Source organism: Mus pahari, chromosome 9, assembly GCF_900095145.1.
Source record: "Mus pahari chromosome 9, PAHARI_EIJ_v1.1, whole genome shotgun sequence".
NCBI lineage: Eukaryota > Metazoa > Chordata > Mammalia > Rodentia > Muridae > Mus > Mus pahari.
The window spans coordinates 9,610,189-9,629,766 of NC_034598.1; the positions used below are offsets into that span (position 1 = coordinate 9,610,189).

General features: G+C 43.3%; 1 protein-coding gene across 3 annotated transcripts in view; it reads left to right on the plus strand.

Annotated features, from left to right (window-relative positions):
- Pdss2 (decaprenyl diphosphate synthase subunit 2) overlaps positions 1-19,578 on the plus strand; it is a 219,317-nt gene that overhangs the window by 167,762 nt on the left and 31,977 nt on the right. For 2 of the 3 annotated variants that reach the window (XM_021205072.2, XM_029542472.1), the window contains exons 5-6: positions 571-744; positions 2,477-2,608. In XM_021205072.2, the coding sequence (XP_021060731.1) occupies positions 571-744; positions 2,477-2,608 (306 nt within the window). Of the gene's footprint in view, positions 1-570; positions 745-2,476; positions 2,609-13,733; positions 13,862-19,578 lie in introns of all 3 variants that reach the window. The other variant, XR_003844502.1, reaches the window with a different exon arrangement.

Sequence of the window (19,578 nt, forward strand, 5' to 3'; positions counted from 1 at the left end):
TTAGTCTTGTCCCCTGCTACCATGTTCAGATGTCTTCTTGTTTGTGGTCATTTTAGTCTTCCCAGTGTGCCCTGTCTTCATGATGCCCTGAGTGTTCTCATCACAGTTAAGTGCAGTGTGATCCTCATGTGTCAGAACACTCATTGACGTTCAAGAACTGATGGCTCCTGTGAGCAGAGGTCAAGTTAGAGAGCTAAGTTTCTACATGTCTGTCTCATGTGCTAAGTATATTTTATAGAGGTTCTTGAGCTTCAGATAAAGCAATCGTCTTGGCCACTGCTCTTTGTAGCTGGAGCCAGGGCTCAGCTTCCTCAGGTCTGTCCTGTTGCAGAAGTAGGAGTATTGCTAGTCCGTCCTTACTTTGTTTTTATTTTTTTGTTTGTTTATTTATTTATTTATTTATTGTGGGCCTGGCTAACCTGGAAGTCATAATCCTCCTGCCTCTGCCTCTCAGTTACTGGGATTGCAACTGTAGTCCACCAGACCTGGCCAGTTTTTAATGCTTTTATTCTTCAACACAGAGAAATTAATCCTAAAGCCTTTTCATCTTGGCCTTTCTTACATTTTCAGGGAAATTCTATCACAGACAGTATTGGAATGTCGACCTGGAAGGAGCAGACTTTCCTGTCCCATTGTGCCTTGCTAGCAAAGAGCTGCCAGGCTGCAATGGAGTTAGCAAAGCATGATGCTGCGGTCCAAGACATGGCATTCCAGTACGGGAAGCACATGGCCATGAGTCTCAAGGTATTGGCACACCCTGCCTTCTGCACCCTGAAATACAATACACATACACAGAAAACTGTTGGCACTTAATAAACTGCTTTTATATCTTGAAAGAAAAAATGTTTATTGTGTGAGTGAAATATGTCAGTCGGAGACAATGGTAGTTATATAAGCAGTACAATTGGCAAATACTATATAATTTTGATGCTTATATTTTCTTACCACCTAAAAGAATTCTTAAAATAACTCCCTTAAATTATTAAATAGCATGTAATATCACCTTCACAGAATGGGAGACTTTTTTATTTTTGTTACAGTTCCCTTGAAAATCCTATGTTAAGCAAATATTGAAAAGTTAATAAAATTTGAAAGTATACTATATAAAGTTGAAAGCTTCCATTTTAATTCATGATTTAATATTTTTAATCAAAGCTAGAGCATAGATTTATTAAGAAAAAGTGAGAACACTCCCAAGAGTAGGAGAGCCTAGAAGGGAGGACTACTTTAATAACTCCGTCTTTTCAATGGCATGTGAACTATAAGGCACCAGCAGACCAGCTGCTTTGTGGTTGCCACCATTGAACTTACATTTCCAGTTATCTAGGACATCCAGAGCTACATAACAGGAAACTCTGTCTCAAAAAAAAAAATCAGTTACATACTTTCAAATGTTACTTATATAAGACAGAAATACATACATGCTTGTGTGTGTATGTGTACATGTATATATTTATATAAACACATATGTATATATAACATGTATCTTAGTCAGGGCTTGTATTTATACACAAAACATCATGAACAAGAAGTTGGGGAGAGTGGTGGCGCACGCCTTTAATCCCAGCACTTGGGAGGCAGAGACAGGTGGATTTCTGAGTTAGAGGCCAGCCTGGTCTACAAAGTGAGTTCCAGGACAGCCAGGGCTCTACAGAGAAACCCTGTCTCTAAAAAAACCAAAAAAAAAAAAAAAAAGAAGTTGGGGAGAAAAGGGTTTATTCAGCTTACACTTCCATGTTGCTGTTCATCACCAAAGGAATCAGGACTGGAACTCAAGCAGGGCAGGAAGCAGGAGCTGATACAGAGGTCATGGAGGGGTGCTGCTTACTGGCTTGCTTTCCCTGTCTTGCTCAGCCTGCTCTCTTATAGAACCCAGAATCACCACCCTGGGCCCTCCCCCTTGATCACTAATCGAGAAAATGCCTTACAGCTGGATCTCATGGAGGCATTTCCTCAAGGGAGGTTCCTTTATCTGTGGTAACTCCAGCTGTGTCAAGTTGACACACAAAACCAGTCAGTACAACATGTATGTGTTTATATGTGTGTGTCTATGTCTCTGTGTGTCTATATATGTATGTCCCTGTGTGTATGAGTGTTTATGTTTGTATGTATCTAGAGTATGTGTCCATGTCTCTGTGTGTGTGTGTATATATATATATGTGTGTGTGTGTGTGTGTGTGTGTGTGTGTGTGTGTGTGTGTGTGTATCTGTGTAATTTCCAGATGTGCTTTTTCATATTTTGTTAAAACTTGGGTTTCCTTATAAACTAGTTGTATTTATTATTTTTTTATTATTTAAATCTCTACACTTAACGTAAAGTTGAAAAAGAAGGGGCTGAAGATGAGAAGATTGTTTCTAAGGCATCCAGAATGTGCCTGTGCTTATTAAATTCCATTAAAGTTCATGGAAACACTATGTAACTGCTGCTTCCTGAATTGATATATCATACTCACAGTTTCTCTAACTCTCCTTCTAGATAAATTCTGACCTCCAGCCTTTTATTAAAGACAAAGCCAGTGACTCTAAGACTTTTAACCTAAACTCAGCACCTGTAGTCTTACATCAGGAGTTTCTTGGAAGAGATTTGTGGATTAAGCAGATTGGAGAGGTAAGTTGAAGTCACTCCTATTTTTGATACCATTGAGTTGATCCTAGAACAAAATTCCTAGTTCATGGTGGTTTAAAGATATAGGTCAGCCATTAAAACAAAAAGCTTTTCTTTACAGATGAGACGTTACTTTATAACGTACATGTTTCAGAGGTAAAATATTAGTTATAAGCTGGAGGCCACACTTATGTCTGAGTTTGTAGAGTGCCATCACACAGCACTACTGCCTGTTGAGAATGCTAATTAACTTTGGGGATTTTTTTTTCCTAACGACTTTCAGAAATTGGGCATGGTAATAGCACCACCCTTTAACTGACGGCAATTTCCCATCTGTGGCCTCCATTGCAAGCTGCAGAATAACATGAGCTCCGTCTGTCAGCTTGCTGGGTTATTTTAAAACAAACTTGGACCTTAAGCACCCATTTTGAGACATTATCAAAGCCAGAAGGGTGGGGGAGCATGGAAAAGTGGGAAGAGTAAAGGGCATGGAGTAAAGGGGGGGGGGGCCTGAGCATATTAGGGGGGGTATTTAGTTTATCTTAGTACAAAAACTGGTACCCTTTTCATCTAGAGTCTCATAGTATTTATTTAACTTCATGGTTGTAATTGGTATTATACCGGGTCTATAGATGTATGAATGGATCCAGGCACAGCTGAGGGTGGGAGTCTAGGGGTAGCATCCTATGGCACAGCGCCTCAGTGAGGAAAGATAACATTCCCCCTCTCCTAACTCTCTTCCTGTACTGACCCTCAGAATGCTAATAGCCAGCTCAAAGTCCCTCATAGTCACCAAGGAGAAAACTGGAATATTCATTCTTAGGGAGCTGTCAGGCCCCAAAGAAAAGAATGACAGAGGTGGCAGTTTGGGGGTCCCCTCAGTAAAACTCCCTTGGACAGTCATCCACAACGACCAGTCTCTGCATGTTCATGACAGAATCCCTAGAGAAGGATACGGAACAGAGGACAGTAGGTCACTGAGAAAAAACTGTGTCTTGAAGGAGGAAGTCTAAAGCACACTGACATAGGGGACTTAGAGGAAGCCCGAAGTGCAAGGAAAGACAGGCGCTTTTAGACACATTATGTACTGTATTAAACCTAAGAAACTGGCCAGGTAGTTAGTATATGAAAAAAGACAACCCAAGACAAGAAACCAGACTATAAAACATAAAAATTATTTAATAAGAAATTTGGGCCGGGCGTGGTGGGGCTAGACAGATTGTTCAGCCAGAGGTTCTGAGTTCATTCCCAGTAACTACATGGTGGCTCACAACCACGTGTAATGGGATCTGATGCCCTCTTCTAGTGTGTCTTAAGACAGCTATAGTGTACTCATATACATAAAATAAATCTAGAAGAAGGAGGAGGAGGAGGAGAAAGAAGAAGAAGAAGAAGAAGAAGAAGAAGAAGAAGAAGAGGAAGAGGAGGAGGAGGAGGAGGAGGAGGGGGGGATGGGAGGAGGAAGAGGAAGAAGAAATTTGTGTAACTGGAAAGGTGGCTCAATGCTTAAGAGCACTTGTTGCTCTTGTAAAGGACCCAGGTTCCGTTCCCAGCACCCACATGGTGGCTCACAATGTTCTGTGACTCTCATTCCAGGGGATCTGCTGGCCTCTGGGGTCACCAGGCACACAGGATGCACAGATACATGCAATCCAAGTGCTTGTATATATATTTTTTAAAAGTAGATTAAAAATAAAACAAAACAAGCTTGCATAGGCAGCTCAGAAGCTGGGCATGGGACATACCCTGCACTCTCTGTGCTCACCAGGACGAAGAAGGGACCTCATGAGTTCAAGGTCTGCGGGGTCGCAAGAAAATTACCTTTCCTGCCTTTGTTCCTGAGAGTACATAATGTATTATTCCATCAAGACAGGAGATGGGGCTGAAGACATGACTCCAGCCCCAGCCCCAGCCACACACACACACACATATATATGTGTGTGTGTGTGTGTGTGTGTGTGTGTGTGTGTGTGTGTGTGTGTGTGTGTGTATTAGGTGATTAGACACAGACATGAGCAATAATAAGGCCTACAATAGCAGCACCAAGTAGGAGTCTGGGGTACAGAGAGATTAAGTAATTATTAAACTATTGCATAGTAGATCCATGATTCAAACCCAAGCAAGTCAGCTACAGGATCAGTCCAAATCCCTAAGTGTCATGCTAACAAGTCTTGTGCTGATGGCTGTCTGCTCTGTATGGGTGTGTGTGTGTGTGTGTGTGTGTGTGTGTGTGTGTGTGTGTGTGTGTGTGGTGTGCATGTGTATTTATGCGTGTGAGAGTGTTGGTGTATGTCAGTGGTAGTGCACATGTGGCATAGCCCACACGTGTAGGTCAAAGGACAACCTCAGGTGTCCTTGCTTCCAGTTTGTTGGAGGTGGGGCTTTTTTTGGGGGGGGGGGTTGAGACAGGGTTTCTCTGTGCAGTCCTGGCTGTCCTGGAACTCAGAAATCCGCCTGCCTCTGCCTCCCAAGTGCTGGGATTAAAGGCGTGCACCACCACTGCCAGGCCTGAGGCAGGGCTTTTTGTGCTCACCCAGGACCTTCTAGGGAGTGCCCTGTCTCTGCCTCCCACCTCCCTGTAGGAGCACTGGGTAAAAGATTACATCACTGCCTCTAGCTTTGACATGGGTCCTGGGGATCCAAGCTGCAGGCCTCACACTTGCTGAGTCATCTGTCTTGTGCCCAGAGAAGTCTCTCTAAGAGTGGACACTGGAGTTGATAAGTTACCTGATGTGGTTGGCCATGTTGAGCATTACCGAGGCCAGGCATGGGGTGTGCACCTGTAACCCCAGTGCTTGCAGGGCGAGCAGGGGTCCAAGGTCATTCTCAGCTATGTTACCCAATTTAAGGCCAGCCTGTGCCACATGAGATGCTATCTGAAAAAATAAAATAAAATGTGGGGGTTAGAAAGATGGCCCAGTGCTTGCTACTATGCAGAGAACCCACATAGGTGCTTACAACCATCTAGCTCCAACGGCCCCCACAGAATCAAGGCAAGAAGTCAAAGACCTCCTTCATCTTTCTATGTAAGAGTGTCAAGCAACTGAATGGCAACATTTGCCAGGCCTGGAATCCCAGTTTCTCAGAGGCTGAAGCAGGCAGATCTCAAGTCTGAGGCCTGCCTGAGCTTCAGAGTAAATTTAAAGCCAACCTGAGCAAAATAGAAAGTCAAAATAAGAAAGGCTAGGCTTGAGTTTGATTTAAAGTGCTGTCCAGCAGGCACGAGGTTTTGGTCAATCCCCAAAACCAAGAAAGTAAGAGCTAAAAGAGCCACATTAAATATATGATAAACTGAAGCAAGTAGCCTACTGTAAAGTAAAATGAAACATGCATAAGAAAGGACATGTAATCACAGTGTTCCGTATGCCTTAGGGACTAATATTTATATAGCGTAAAAATGTTAAGTCCTGAGTATCTTACAAGAAATAGATTTTGTTTATGAAATGACACAATTACCATTTTATTCAAAATTATTAAGCAAAATTGTAAAAGTAGGTTCATTGAACCAGAGTAAGAGGAAAATGAGGAGCGTTCCAGAGCTGTCATGAGAAGTCCCACAGAGCACACATGGGTGGGAGTCTGCAGTCAGCCCACACTGCAGTCTGCTCCATCCCTGCTTGCCCTCCCTCCCTCAGGTCTTGCTTACATTTGAGACTTGGCTTTTCATTCTGGAGTTTTCTCCAGCCTTTTTCCAATTTTAGCCTAGGGCTAACACCTTCCTCAGGCAGATGTGGTTGCCTTCCTAGCCTGCACTGGATATTAATGCCATGTTTTCTTCTCTGTGTCCAAACCACCTCCATTTTCCCAGCCTTTGCAGTGTCCTTGAGCCACCTCGGTCTCCAGAGAGCAGTGAATACTGGGGAGCAGGGAAGACAGTTCCTGTACACGAGGGGCTTCTCAAGGTGGGGGTGGGAGGGTGGTCGTAGGGTTTGCAGCAGACTGCGGTCACATGGGGATTGCACCTGATTGTCGTCATCTGGCACCAACTGGAGTATGGACTAACTAAAGAGTAGGAGTGAATGGGAAGAAGGTGGGGGGAACATGTTTGAACACATAAGAGATTTAAGAGTCTCTTTCATGCATCAATGAATAATGTCTAAGATTTTAAAATCAGGAACAAGAAATGTTTGAAACTAGAAGAACAGACTAAAGAAAATGACTTGGAGTGTGTGGGATGCTAGATCTCTCTTTTTTTTTTTTTTTTTTTAAGAAGTTTTATACTGCATGACATTTATTCTTTTTTTTTTTTTTTTTTCATTTTAAAACTAGACTCTAATTTCACTTCTAGGAATCAGCCGTAAGAAAACTTTCAGAAATGTGGGCAAAACACACTAAAATATATACTAAAATGTTAATTGTAGAAGAAAAAAATTAAAATTGACATATTTAGAACTTGGTGAGCTGAGTGTGGTGGCTTATGCCTGAAACCCCAGGTAGCAGCGGGAGCATGGGGGCTCACCCCAGCTTCCTGAGACCCTGCCTCCAAACACAAGCCAACAAACGTGAAAAGTGATGGCTAAGTAGGAGACAATGGGATATCACACAGCTACTAAGCCTGGTTTTACTGGGGTGTGTGTGTGCGCGATTTTTTGACAGCTGAGCTGAATATATATCTACAGATGGTGCTCCTAAGTCTAATTGGGTTGCATTAGAATTCATTGCAGATTTACATTTGGTTGAAAAGATACACTGAATGAGTTAAATGAAAGTTAGTGGCTCTCTCCAGGAGTTGATATTTATGTGGACATAACATAGATATTTTAGGGAAGGCCATGTCAACGCTCAGGTTTTCTTTGCAGACATAGGAAGTTGTAAATCTAGACAGGACCTGTCCAGGATTTCCTAAATAGTTGGTGAAATGTCCTAAAACCAAAGCCACTATCCCCATGTGGACTTTTAGATTGAAAGGGAAACTGTTTGGAAAAGCATGTCTCCTGACCGTCAGCTCTACTCAAATGGACCTGTGGAGGCCAGCACTCCCTGAGGTGGCGCTGCGAGCAGACGGTTTCCACCCTCTACCCATGTACCCTGTGGACACTTCAAGTCCCCATCCCTTGGGAGAGACTGGTGTTTGCTGTCATCCCCACTAGCTTTCCTGTCCGAGTTGTGAAGAAGGGGTTCCTGGTAAAGAGAAGAGAAATTCAGAATGAATTTCCCATGCGGGGACCTCATTCCTCAGATTAAAAACTCTGCTTAAGTTACCTCAGTCATCTAGATTATGATAACGTGTTTGCATAAACCTCAATAAGATAATGATCTGTGAATGCCTCAGAGATAGTACACAGGATTTGCACAGCCTAAGAGGGCATTCCATTGTAAACCACAGGGTTTCTCCTTAGCGTCCAGTTTGCATGTGACGTACGCTTCTATTATTTTCTGTTTGCCCTTCTATTATCCTGACTTCCTCCAGTTTTGATTTTGACTGTAAGATCCTTTTTTTTTTTTTTTTTTTGGTTTTTCGAGACAGGGTTTCTCTGTGTAGCCCTGGCTGTCCTGGAACTCACTCTGTAGACCAGGCTGTCCTCGAATTCAGAAATCCACCTGCCTCTGCCTCCCGAGTGCTGGGATTAAAGGCATGCGCCACCACGCCTGGCTGACTGTAAGATCCTTAAGAATAACAAATTCATTTATTAATTGCTACTTACCCCAGCACAGGTGCATGGGAAAGCACCCAGGAGAGAGAGAGAGAGAGAGAGAGAGAGAGAGAGAGAGAGAGAGAGAGAGAGAGAATGTGTATACGTGCATATGTTTACATTTTGGTTGTCTCTGGGGAAGGCTGGTGGCAGTCCTGTTTTGTCAAATTGGTATAAACAAAGTGCCCGTGGAAGGCAGGAGTTGGGCCTCTGCAGTATTGTATAACTGTAATCGCATTGTCTCATAACCTTTTGATTATCTTCTGTAGTTATGGCATTGAACTGGGTCACTTCTGAAGTATGCTTTAGTTTCTCAACTGAATCTGAAACATAAATTTCTTAGGTCAGAGATGCAATACAAGAAAAAAATCTGTCTCTAAGCCTTCCACGGGGACTGCTGATGTGAGTAAGCAGGAGAGGGCTGCTGATAGGCCCAGGAGCCTGAGGGCAGAAGAGGAGAGCACTCCAGATGTTGTCTTCTTACTGCCACATTTGCATGTGCTTGCTTACGAAATAATAAATAATTAAAAACAAAAATAATGCATTGAAATGCTAGGCATGGTAGCATATGCCTTTAATACCAACACTGGGCAGAAAGCCTGGTCTACATAGCTAGATCCTGGACAACCAGGACTATAGAGTAAGGCCTGTCTCAAAAATAAATATAAACCTGGGGGGAGGGGCTGGACTGGAGGTCACTGGTTGCTCTTGCAAAGGACCTGGCTTCAGTTCCTAGCACCCACATGGTGATTGACTATCCTGTAACTCTAGCTCTAAGAGGTCTGATGCCCTTCCTACTTCCCTGGGAACCAGACACACAAATGCTGTCAAACTGTCATATACCTAAAATAAAAATAAATTTTTTAAAAGAGAGAGAGAGAAAAGGAGCTGGCAAGATGACTGACAGCACTTGTTGCTTTTCCAAGGACCCAGCAATGGTTGCCTTACCTCCATGTTGAGCCAGTGTGGTTGCAAGGGGATCCGACGCCCCCTTCAGCCTCTGCAGGCATTAATCACAAAGGGATGCACATGCATCAATGGTAAAGCACTCATCCACATACAATAAGTACATCTAGAAGAAATTCTTTCTAGTTCGTGATGCTGGAAGACCTGCGTGATGTCTCATTACATCATGTCAAGTTACTTTCTGCTCTGTACAAACTCTTGTGTTGAATGGACGCTGCTTTCTTGCATAGAGAGTGAGGATTATTGACTGGTCACGGAAGCAAGAAGATTGCTTCCTCTTAGAACCTGTTCAGCAGCAGTGTGAAGAATACCTTGGGAGTTTTGAATCAGGCTCTGCCTCCTCAGAATCCTCCTTCAGCTATCCTAAGGATCGATGGATCAATACTGTGTTGCCAAGCCCTGAGCCTTAAGCATATACATCCTCTCTCTGGAGATAGGGACAGACCTGGACCAGATAACGGCTGAGTGTGTACTGAGCACTGTCTCCATACTGAACAGATCCTCACTACCTTAATTTTAAATGTAAATTAAGCTGCTGAAAGGTAATGATCGGTGAGACTGTAGTCGGTGAATGGGAGGAAATTCATTACGCAGTTTTCATTTTGACGCTAATGAAAGAGAGTGAATCCTTCGGAGAACTGCAGTGCTCTGACTCTCAGGGCATCCAGGGGCTATTGCAGGTCAGCAAGCTTTATTTTTAATGATCCTGCTAGTTTTCTGCTGCCATTATAAGTCACCTGAAGAAATAAGAATTATGATTAAAATCTTGGCTGTCCCTGAAAGTACTGACATGTCACTTAGGCTTGCCACGTTCTGACACTGTCATAACCATGAAATACCTTAAGTGCATTGCACATTACCGTTGCTGGCCGTGCCGCACTTGTTCCTGATACCATGCTGTTACTTTTTACTAAAAAAGGAAAACAAAGACTGCTAGATTAGGCTGCTGTGCATTAAAATGATCCATGCAGTTTCTTAAATGGAAGGGGTCCACATTAGGAGCACTCATTAGCTGCTTGTCTCCAAGATTATCTGCATCATTTCTTGTTGTGGCAAGGGAGGAATGTATGGATGATTCGCTGAGACAGGCTCTGATGGATCCCAGGTTGTCTCTGGAAGTGATCTTGAATTCTTGGTCCCACATGCTGGGTATACATGTATGTGCCATCATGCCTGCACTAGATTGAGGGATTTCTAAGGAAATAATGTTAACACTGTTCTCTACATAGAAGGTATATGCTGTGAACATTTAAAAGAACTAACTGGAAAAAAAAAAAAGAAAACTATTTGAATGACCTCAGATTATGCCATAAGTCTAGATATTTTCTGAATTAAAATATCCCTTAAGTAATCCCACCGTGGGCTAGAGATGTAGCTTGCTTGTTAGGGCACTTGCCTAGCGATGTACCCCAGGCCCTGGGTTCATTCCCCAGCACCTCATAAAACTAGGCATGGCAGTAAGCACCTGTGACCCTAGCACCTGGTGAGCATAGATAAGACGGTCACAAGTCAGAAGTTATCCTTAGCTGCACAGGGTGTTTGAGGCCAAGTTGAGCTACGTGAGACCTTGTCTCAAACCTGCAAAATAAATTATAATAAAAAGAATCCCAGCACTCAGGAGATAGAGGGAGGAGTCTTAGAGGCCAGCCTAGACTAAGTGCCAAGAACCTGTCTTGGGCTGGAGAGATGGCTCAGCTCAGAGGTTAAGAATACAGTTTACTCTTCTAGAGGACCTGGGTTCAATTCCCAGCACCCACATGTTAGTTCATAACCATGTGTAACTCCAGTCCTAAGGGATCTATTGAGCTCCTATGGGCACCAGACACATACATGGCACACAGATATGCAGCCAAAACGTACATTTATGGATATATGAAATAGTAATTTTTTAATAGACTGTCTCCAAACAAATGGCCACAACTGGTATATAGGGGTTGCAGGGGGCGGAGTCCTATGTTGTATTGTCAGAGAACAAAGTGACTGTTTACAAAGGGTGCGGTCTAAGATGCCCGAGGCAGTAATGTACAGGTGTGAATGTCAGTGTAATTAATGCCAGAGGAGGGGAGTGGGCAGAGGAAAGAAATTGGGACATGGCTTTGGAAATGGTGGCATGCCATACAGCTCCTCAAGAAGGGCTTGCTGGGCTGGTAAGATAGCTCAGTGGGTAAGAGCACCCGACTGCTCTTCCAAAGGTACAGAGTTCAAATCCCAGCAACCACAGGGTGGCTCACAACCATCCTTAGCAAGATCTGACTCCCTCTTCTGGAGTGTCTGAAGACAGCTACAGTGTCCTTACTTATAAAAAATAAATAAATCTAAAAAAAAAAAAAAAAAAAAAGAAGGGCTTGCTTATGAAGATGGCAATGGACGCTTCCCAGGAAGGAAAGCCATGAAAAGTAACACAGCTGAAAAAGCATGTGCGTAGGAAGTTCAGAGAAGAGCAAGCACCCGCTGTGGGGTGCACACCTGTAACCACCGTGCTCAGGAGGCTGAGGGAGGAGACAGCCAAAGCCACACAGTGACACCGCACCTGTTTTTTCTTTTTTCTTTTTTCTTTTTTCTTTTTTTTTTAATGCATATGAGTACACTTTAGCTGTCTTCAAACACACCAGAAGAGGGCATCGGATCCCATTACAGGTGGTTGTGAGCCTCCATGTGGGTGCTGGGAATTGAACTCAGTGCTCCTAATTGCTGAGCCATCTCTCCAGACCCCTTTATATCTTTTTTCTTTCTTTCTTTCTTTCTTTCTTTCTTTCTTTCTTTCTTTCTTTCTCTTTCTTCCTTTCTTTCTTTCTTTCTTTCTGTGTTTAGTTTGGATGAAATGTAGGAAATATAGGCAATAAAAGGCAAATGCAGAATGCTCTGAAATAGTAACTGGTTACTACTTATATTTAAAAGATTTTGTATAGCCAGGTGTGATCAACTGTACGTTCAATTCCAGCACCCAAGAGCAAGAAGCAAAGGGCTCTCTGTGAGGTCAATGCTAGCCAGGACTACATAGCGAAACGCTGCATAGAAAATAAAATAAATATGATTAAATAAATGTATTTTTGAAGAAATTTAGCTGTGCTGTTCATTTTAGAAGAGTTAAAAATGGTAGCTCATGCCTGTAATCCCAGCTCTTAGAGGTTGGGGATCAGAAGAAGTTCAAGAGGTTCCTTGGCTACACACTAAGTTTAAGGACCATCCTGGGGTACATGAATGTCTGAAAGAAAAAGAAAGAAAGAAAGAAAGAAAGAAAGAAAGAAAGAAAGAAAGAAAGAAAGAAAGAAAGAAAGAAAGAAAGAAAGAAAGAAAGAAAGGGAAGGAGGGAGGGGGGACAAAAGAACTCTAGTTTTCCATGTTGACTTGATATATTGTACAGACATTGGCGGCCATATTGTCCTAAAACCATAAAGCTTTTTTTTTTTTTAACCATTTTCCCACTTGTACAGTATACTTTTTTTAACATGTAAACTCTAAATAATGGAAAACAGGGCTTGGTTAGGGTTTCAGGGTTTAGACCCTTGCCATAGAGCCTGACAACCTAAATTTGCACCCCAGGATTCACACGCTAGAAAGAGACACATAGCCATAGCCCTCCTCTACAAGCTTTTCTCTGACCTCCACACATTCTGTGTGGTATGTCCACACATTCATATACACAAGAATAAATGAATTTTAAAATACAGAACAAATAAACAATATCCAGCAAGGGCTGGACACCCAGAGTCAGAAGCCAGATTAATGGTGTCAGGGCCTGCGAGACAGGGAAATGGGGAGGGGCCGTTTAAAGACACATCTTTCCTTTGCAGTAATAAGAATGTTTGGAACTTGATAGTGATAATTGTGCAACACTGTGAACGTAGTAATTGCCAGTGACTTCTATCACTTAAGGTGGGTAAAGTAGTGAGTTTTGTGTTGTATGAATGCCACTAAATTAAAACATAACCAGAAACAGGATGGTTGCCTGTGAACTTGTAAAGCGGTGTTGAGATGTTTTTAAGCCAGATAGCATCAAGGCCTTGTGGTTACATTTGATGGGATTTGAGGAACAAGGAGGTAGTGGAGACCAGTTAAGACTCTGAGCAACCTGCTCATGCTAGAAAGTTAAGGAAGTTCAGAGAAAAATGTGTCCAAGCTAAAACTGTCAGGTGGAAAGGAAAAGGAAGGGCTGGCAGGTGTGGGCGAGAGGCACTCGGAGGCGAGCAAGACGCCAGAGCTGGGGAACAGGGGGCCAGATGGAAATGGAGAAGCCAGCCTGTTAGATTCTCAACACAGCAAGCTTGAGGTGCACCATGCAGGTTGATGGCCATTGTTATAGGACCTACTACTGGGCAAATGTCCCTATAGTTATCCTGGTTTCTTGGTCATGGCAATTCTGAGGCTGCAGTAGATTTTTGTTTGTTTTTTCCTGGTCAAACTGGGCAACTTTAAGTTCGTGTCTCCCCAGATTCTCCAAAAGCATCAGTCAGGTGGCTAGGAATAGTTAAGACCTCTGAGCAGAGAGAGATTAATTGGGCAACACCAGTGCCTCTCTTCTCTTTTAGGATTTGATCCCTGTAGCTTGCCATGCCTGTGTGTTGCTTCCTCACTTCCCAGTGAACCAAAAGAGGAGAATATGAGAAACTATTTCCAACAACCTTGACATTTCCCTCTGTTCCCGGATGAAGAGATGGTATGACGTAATAGTCCAGCAGTTGAGCTGAGTGGGATTGGCTTCTTCCAGATGCCTCCTGTGCTATATTATTACTATTAATAGGCAAGAACAGTCCAGACAGCATGGAGAAGGTTTTCCCCGTATTCTGCTCCTTTCGAGCCTTGTGGCTAGCAAACCTGGCAGCCAGAACCCTGCACTGCACTAACTTCGGGGCAAGTGGATCGGGTCCATTTCTGTCTCCCACCGTGCCCGTATCTGGTGGAGGGTGGGATGTGCTTTCCCTTACTCTGCACACCTGAGCCTCCTGCACTGTACTCCCCCAGTGCCTCGCAGTGCAGGCACACAGAGAAGTGCTTTCCAGGAAAACTGTTTTCTCCGTGCAGGGCATGATAGTACTCATTTGTAATCCCAGCTCAGGAGGCTAAGGCAGGAGGATCGCCACAAGTTTGAGATCACCCTAGACTACAAACTGAGTCCCTGGTCAGCCTCAGCTACAGGGTGAGTCCTTGTCTCAAAAAAAGTAAAACAAAACTTTGGCCTTGCTTTTTCTAAAGAACCCAGGAATAATTGATATTTTTGTAGCCAGACAATGATTAATCTTGAGTGTCAACTTCAGGGGCTTTAGACTCATCATGGAAACAAACCCTGAGCGTGTCTATGAGGGACACCCAACAATGGGGGCACCAGTCCATGGCTGAAGCCCTGGTCAAGATGAAAAAAAAATCAGCAGAGTCTGGCATTCATCCCTCTCTGCTCCCCGACGGCCTCACCCTCAGTGTGTGAGCCCCTCGGACCGGGAGTCCCTCGGACTGGGAGCCAAAATACCCCTTCTTTCCTTTCATTGTTTGTTGTCAGGCGTTTGTGACAGTGAGGAGAAATGTAACTACTAGAGTCATCAATGAATACTTAAATAATTGATAATTCTCTGGAAGCTGAGGCTGGCATATCACAAGTTTAAGGCCAGCCTGGGCTACACAGTGAGACCCTATTTCAAACCAACCAATCAACCAAATATATATATATATATATATATATATATGGTAGTAGAGAAGTAGACAGTTGTAGGAGCTCAGAGCCTACAGATGACTTACTAAACCCATAGGGAAACAGTGGACATGCCTAGCTTCAGTACTAAAGAGACTGGGTAGGGAAGAAAGCCACCTGTGTAACCAGTCTTGCCTACTGACCACTGTCTGAAAATAAAATAAAATAAAATCTAATAATATGCGGGGTTAGGAGATGACTCCGCAGTTAAGAGCACTTGCTGCTCTTACATAGAACCTTCCCAGGTTCAGTTTCCAGCACCCACGTGGCAGCTCACAACCATCTCTAATGCCCATTCTAGAAGACCCGCCTCCCTATCTGACCTTGCAGATCACTGTACATTTGTGTACATAGATACAGGCAGGAAAAACACCCAAAACATAAAATAAAAGTAAAATTTAATATATTTATGTAATTTTATATTTTAATATATTTACTTTAATAATATATTAAATACAATGTTTGTAATATCAACATATAAATATCATCTGTAATGAATGACAGAGTTGTTGATATGACAAAGGACTTGTGGCTATGCAGAGGAATGCTGCGTTCTTACAAGAAAAATAAGGTAAACCTCAGCCTGGAGACATTTTGGAGTGCTTTATGCTTTTGCAGGGGTCTAGGTCAGTCACCAGCACCTCTATCAGCAGCTTTCAGCAGCCTGGAACTTCAGTTCCAGGGGACCTGACACCCCCTTCTGGCTTCTATGAGTATTAAACAGACTTGGTATACATACGGACAAGTAAGCACACATACATACCGGCATACATATACACATGAAAATAAGTAAAAATAAAAATGTTTTAAAAGAGATGAACAACATGGTGTCTATAACTTTTGTGGGGTGAGACTGTTTCATCCTGTAGCTCAGCTTATCCTTGAATTTACAACGTGTTTTAATCACTACACACAACACAGTATCTATAGTTTAATCCCAAATAGCCCATGATCATCTAGAGAAAGGAAGATTATGCAAAGGTAAGTGTGTTAGGAACCCTGCAACAATGGGTGGATGGCAGTGGGAGTGCTGGAGGCGGAGCTAAGGGACAGAGCAGCCCAGTTCAGAGGAAGTTCTAGACTGGGTCTTTATTATAAAAGAAGAAAATTGGAGGAGAGGAGATAATTTTTCCCGAAGGTTTAAAAAGATGGATGCCCTTTGGACTGGGGAGGTGGCCCAGGTAGTTTGTTTGCCCTGGGTTCAGTCCCCAGCCCCTGAAAAGCTTCAAGAGGATTGCTGTGAGGTCAAGGCCAGCCGACATAACACACAAGAGATGATCAGTCTCTTGCAAACACAACACACACACACACAGAGTGAAATATTAGGTTTTGTACACTTAGAAAAAAATGGTGTTTCAATATACAGCTTTCAAGTCCAGACAATAGTAGTTGGAAATTGGAAACTGTTTATGTCATCTAATCCTTCTTTGTCACTTGACCTATAGAAAGCCTAAGACCATTACTTAGCAACAGGAATCTGTCTGCCATGGTCCTCACAGACCTTGAGAATGAACCACTTCCTCCACCTCCCGCTCAGAGCGTCTTATTAAAGACGTGCGGTGCGTCTGTAGGAAATCCTGTCTTACAGTGTTCAGCCAGGCTGTCTGAGGAGTGCTCCTGGGCCATGAGCACTGGAGCACGTTCTTGTCTATTTTCATATTTTTAAAAGACAAAACAAGGTTCAAACTCTACATTCTCTGTGTGTTGCTGACGACTGGGAAACCTTACGGTCTTTGCTCATGACCTGGATTGTAAAGAAGCACATGGACAGGAGGCAAAGAGATGACTGAGCCCCTTTGAAGACCCTCCTAATGAAGGCTCCAGGGAATTGCCAGGCGAGGTAGGATTTGCAGGGTCCCCGGGAGGAGTGCTGTGACAAAGGGAGGACCAGGACTGACTGCCAGAGTGCAGCCTTCTTTCATGTTAGCCTATTTTGGGCCCCAGTGAGAAAGTTATTTTAATAGTGTCTTGCTCTGCTGGAAGGACACATGATAAGTGGCAGATGTCAGGAAAGGGGAACGCTACAGCGCTGCATTCTCCTCGGGTCCTAAGGAGGCCATATCATTGTTCTCTTCAGTCAACACTGATGTACAAAGCAGCATAAATTGGAAAGGATGTTAGACATAGTCCAGGCCAGTGATCTCAAGCAAATCAGAGTCGCACAGACAGGAGATTAGGAATCTCTGCTTTTCACAGGCTACCTGGGTGGTTTTTTTTATTATTTCTTTTTTTTTTTTTTTTAAAGATTTATTTATTTATTTTATGTGTATGAGCACACAGTTGCTCTCTTCAGACACACCAGAAGAGGGCATCAGATTCCATTACAGATGATTGTGAGTTACAATGTGGTTGCTGGGAATTGAACTCAGAACCTCTGGAAGAGCAGTCGGTGCTCTTAACTGCTGAGCCATCTCTCCAGCCCTACCTGGATGGTTTTTAACCACCAGCTTAGAATCTGAGAGAGCCCAGAATCTAGAAACTCCTGATCTGTTCATTATTCTCTCTTTTATAATTTTTACATTTACTTACTGTATGTGTGAATGTGTGTGTGTTTGTATGTGTGTGTAATACATTGTATACCTTATATCAGCTCGAAATATAATAACACGTAGTATCTCTATCTAAATGTTTAAATATTTACCGTATTTATTTTCTGCGATGAATGATCCTTTTACATACTAAGCAATCTAGGGTGAAATAGTTTCACAGAGCTAAAATGTTTGCTAAAGGGGTTGGGGATTTAGCTCAGTGGTAGAGCGCTTGCTAGGCCCTGGGTTCGGTCCTCAGCTCTGAAAGAGAGGAGAAAAATAAAAGGAAAACTCCAGTAAAATGTTTGCTGAGACTAAATAAAAATGATATTCAGACCAAGTATGTTGGCATATGCTGGTAATTCCAGTACTTAGGAGACTGAGGCAGAAAGGGCAAAAGCTCGAGGTCAGCCTGGGCCACATAGTAAAGCCCTCTGCAAGCCAATAATGAGAAAAGGGAGGGAGGGGGGAGGAGGAGGGGAGGGAGGAGGGGAGGGAAGAAAGGAACATTGAGGCGAGTCGCACTTCAGTAGTCACAGTTTACTCTGTTTGGATGACTGCAGGATTTGGGCTGTGTGCTATAGATGCTCCTTTCTGTTTTCAGAGCAGGCTGGCCAGTATAGACATCTCTACTGGGTGAAAGGCAATGGCAGGGAGCTGGGGTTCAGACAAGCTAGAAATACAAAGTAAAAAGAGAGGTCGAGGTTTGAAAATAGCGTGTGTCCATCACCAGTGCTTCAGGGTGCTGGAGCTCTCTGTGGTACTTGGTCTATAAGCAAAGGATGGAGGAGAACAGTTCTGTAGCAAAGCAGAATGAAACAGTGTACCTTATTACCCAAAGGCAAGGACTCCCAACAAGTGCCACTCACAACATGTTCGACACAGCTTGCTTGTTGAGAGCAGGCAAGAGGAGATGCTTAGAAGAGACAAAGCCACAGTGAGGAACCTGCAGGTGTTGCTGGTGGTGCGGTGGGTGCTTTGACAATAGGAACATGCTAGACAAATGGTGTAGGTTGTGCATCATTTAGGAAGTATCTGCTGTGCTTGGCAGCACACACCTATAATCCCAGCCTTGGGACATACCAACAAAAGAACCAAGAGTCGAAGGCCATCCTCAGCTACCAACAAGTGTGAGACCAGCCTGGATTACATGAGACACTGCCTCTAAGAAAAACAAAGTCATAGCCATCAGCGAGAGGATGGCAGTGGACAATGAGAAGCGTATCCAGCAGTCCCAAATGGACTCCAGAGGTGGACAATGAGAAGCGTGTCCAGCAGTCCCAAATGGACTCCAGAGGTGGACAATGAGAAGCGTGTCCAGCAGTCCCAAATGGACTCCAGAGTCAGGTCAGGTGCATGGTGCTCACTGTAATTCTAGCGTTTGGAGACAGGTAGGACTTGAAGTACTCAAAGTGTGGAAGTCAGTGGCAGTACATGGCTGGCAATCCTAGTTTAAAGAGATTACTGCTTCAGAAGGCTGAGGCAGGAGAATCATTCAAGGTCAACCTGGACTACATATCAATACCTTGTCTCAAAAAGAAAGGTGTGGAACAGAACTGCTACTGCTGAGATCTTGACAAGCCATTCAGGATTCATTCATCAGATCAAGGCCTGTGTACTAGAACTCACTATGTAGACCAGGCTGGCCTTGAACCCACAGAGATCCACATGCCTGTGCATTCTGAGTGCTGGGATTAAAGGCATGTGCCACTACACCCAACCTCAGAAAGGTTTTTTTCAGTATAGATATTATTTTATTTTAGAACATGAACAAACATACATAAAAAGTATCTGAACAGAGAATAGCCTGGTTTTTTTAAATACCTTCAAGAATAGTCCCATATTCTAATTGAAACATTCTATCTCAGTACTAAGCTCAAACTCCTCAGTCTTTTGGAAATCCTAGGTCTCTGGAGAGCTCTTAAACACAGTGAGCTGGGGAGATGGCTCAGCACTGGCTGCTCTTACAGAGGACCTGAGTTTGATTCCCAGCATCCACATGGTGACTCACAATCATCTGTAACCCCGACCCCAGGGGATCCAACATTTCCTTCTGGCCTCCATGTTATATAGACACACGTTCAGGCAAAATCTTCAGACACATGAATTTTTTAAATAAAAAGTTCAACTACAGACTGAAGAATCTGACTTTTTTTTTTTTTT